This window comes from Heteronotia binoei, unplaced genomic scaffold (assembly GCF_032191835.1).
Source record: "Heteronotia binoei isolate CCM8104 ecotype False Entrance Well unplaced genomic scaffold, APGP_CSIRO_Hbin_v1 ptg000972l, whole genome shotgun sequence".
Classification (NCBI taxonomy): Eukaryota; Metazoa; Chordata; class Lepidosauria; order Squamata; family Gekkonidae; genus Heteronotia; species Heteronotia binoei.
This window is the reverse complement of record NW_026800141.1, coordinates 126,159-128,637: the sequence shown is the minus strand read 5'-3', so window position 1 is coordinate 128,637 and position 2,479 is coordinate 126,159. Positions and strand designations below refer to the sequence as shown.

Sequence of the window (2,479 nt, the reverse complement as noted above, 5' to 3'; positions counted from 1 at the left end):
GGTCTACCGACGAATGATGCAACAACAACAATTCGAGGACATTTGGGCACCATTTTTGGCGGCTGTCAATAATTTACAGGGTCCGGGATGTGATCTTGAACATAGTTCCCTCTAGGCTGTGGGGGCCAAGGTGGTCCAGAGAGCTATATCAAGTATTAGGCATACAATAGGCAGTGATAGATAAGTATGGGCAACAAGGGTGATGGGTCACAGGGTGTTGGATGAGTGGATAATTATGAACGATGCAATTTTTGTTTGTTTAATTGTTAAATACTTATTATTACTATGGATCTGTTATATATACTAATCTCAATAAATGATGAATATTGGAAAAAAAAGAAAAGAAAAAAAGAAAAAAGAAACAGAAACGACTGGAGGAGCAGGCAGCCATGGACACTGTCTGTGCCAAGGTGGAAGCTGCCAACAAACTGGTTGACCCATTGGAAGCCTTCCCCGTGTTCAAGAAATATGATAGGAATGGGTTAAATGTCTCCATTGAATGTAAACGAGTATCCAGCTTGGACCCGACCATGCTTGACTGGGCCCTTGAATTGACGAAGACAAACATGCAGACATTGTATAAGCAGAGCGAGTGGGGTTGGAAAGACCAGGAGAAATGGGATGAGATGACAGATGACCAAGCATGGTATCTCATTGCTCTGGAAGACAGTTCAGTCCCCGTGGCTTTCTCTCACTTCCGCTTTGATGTGGAATGTGGAAAGGAGGTCCTCTATTGCTATGAAGTGCAGCTGAAAAGCAAAGTGAGAAGGAAAGGTCTGTGCAAATTTCTCATACAGATACTGCAGCTTGTGGCAAACAGCACACAAATGTAGAAAGTAATGTTAGCAGTATTTAAACACAATTATTATACTGACCTTGGAAGGATGGAAGGCTGAGTCAACCTAATTAGTTCAAACTTGGGGGGGGGGGATGGAACAGAGATACTCCCACTAACATCAGTCCAATAGATTTATGATCAAAACAAGCAGACACAAAAGGCACATGGAGATACCTAAATAGAAAGTCTCAATTCAGATGGATACACGCACCCCCACACTTTGAACTATGTGTCTTTAATTTGGAGGTGGCAGCAAATAAGTCAAGTGACGTGTGTGACTGCAGTAAAAAAAAGTTATATATTGTGCAAGAAAGCTGCATAATTCTGCAAAACAGACATCCTAAATTTATTCAGATACAACCAAAGAGCTCACCAACACTCATTTACTTACAATAGCAAACAGGGAATCAGGCAAAATGACAAGTACTAGAGCATGAGTATTTCATTCAGAAGTTTCTGTCAGAACCTGGTAGCCTAAAGCAAAACTTATACTGAATAAGGGAATGTATCTTCTACACATGCAAAACATTGTAGGCATTCTACTCTGTCTAGTTCAACTTTTTTCTTAAACTCTATTCTAGGAGGGTTTTCTGTACTCCATCAGAATTCATTTACTTTTATTTATACCCCATTTTTCTTCCCAATTGGGACCAAAAATGGCTCCCACCATTCTTCTCCATTTTATCCTCACAACAACCTTGTGAGGTAGGTTAGGCTGAGCAAGTGTGACCAGACCAAGGTCACCCAATGAACATCCATGGCGGAGTGAGGATTCAAACCCTGAACCTCCCAGATCCTATTCCAGCACTCTATCCACTATGCCAGGCTAGCTGTATTTGACAATATTATCTCTTCTAGTTCCAAAACTTTGCTACATTTCTAGAAATAGCCCCATTTGGTTGTCTTTAAGTTCTGACCAAAGACATCCCCCCCCCACCCAATTGGCAAGATGCATCAGAAACTTATCTAAGCAGGAATCCACCTAAAAGGTGGGGGGTTTGGGTTTTTTTTTTTTTTTTGCTTTGGCTAGCTTGAGAAGGATTACTGCCTAGTGATACAAGACAGCTCTCCAGAAACACAGATGTGCTTGGGAAGGAAAGCTGCAAAATGTGCCAATATTTATCAGCACGTTGTTTATGGTACTAGCTGGGAGTAAGAGCAGCGGGGGTCTTCAGCCAGTCTGGACTGGTCATTAATCTTTGTATGCAAGCACAACAGCACCCCGAATTTTAGCTGTGCAATAGCTGTTTCCCAGTGATAGATTACAGCGTGAAACCCAAGTGTCTTAGCCAATGAAAGTAGTTTATGTCATACCAATGCTTTTTTGTGACAGCCATTGTTATGAATTATGTATCCAATTGTCTTGTCTATATGCCAACATGTATTCAAGTGTCACCTGGGGTATTAAGGGCTTTGACCTGATGTCACAGGTCAGAGCACAGCTTGGCACCTGAACCTGTTGGTTCTGCTCTGCTCTTTCTATTGTGCAATAAATATTTCTTCTTCATCTTACTGAATGCTGGTTGTCTTATTTTGACCTAAGACATCCGGATACAGATTTCAACAACACATTCAGACAATGTTCTTCAAATTGTAGTTGAAACTAAAACAACTACCTCCTATGTCTTGGGATTTTTGTTC

The 2,479-nt window shown here is 41.1% G+C and overlaps 1 protein-coding gene across 1 annotated transcript; it reads left to right on the top strand.

Moving 5' to 3' along the window:
* Positions 1–362: 362 nt before the first annotated feature.
* On the top strand, positions 363–860 carry LOC132590889 (N-alpha-acetyltransferase 40-like). The gene has a single exon (XM_060263814.1). It carries the CDS (start codon positions 390–392, stop codon positions 831–833), a length of 444 nt encoding a protein of 147 aa, XP_060119797.1. The 5' UTR covers positions 363–389; the 3' UTR covers positions 834–860.
* The last annotated feature ends 1,619 nt before the right edge of the window (positions 861–2,479 follow it).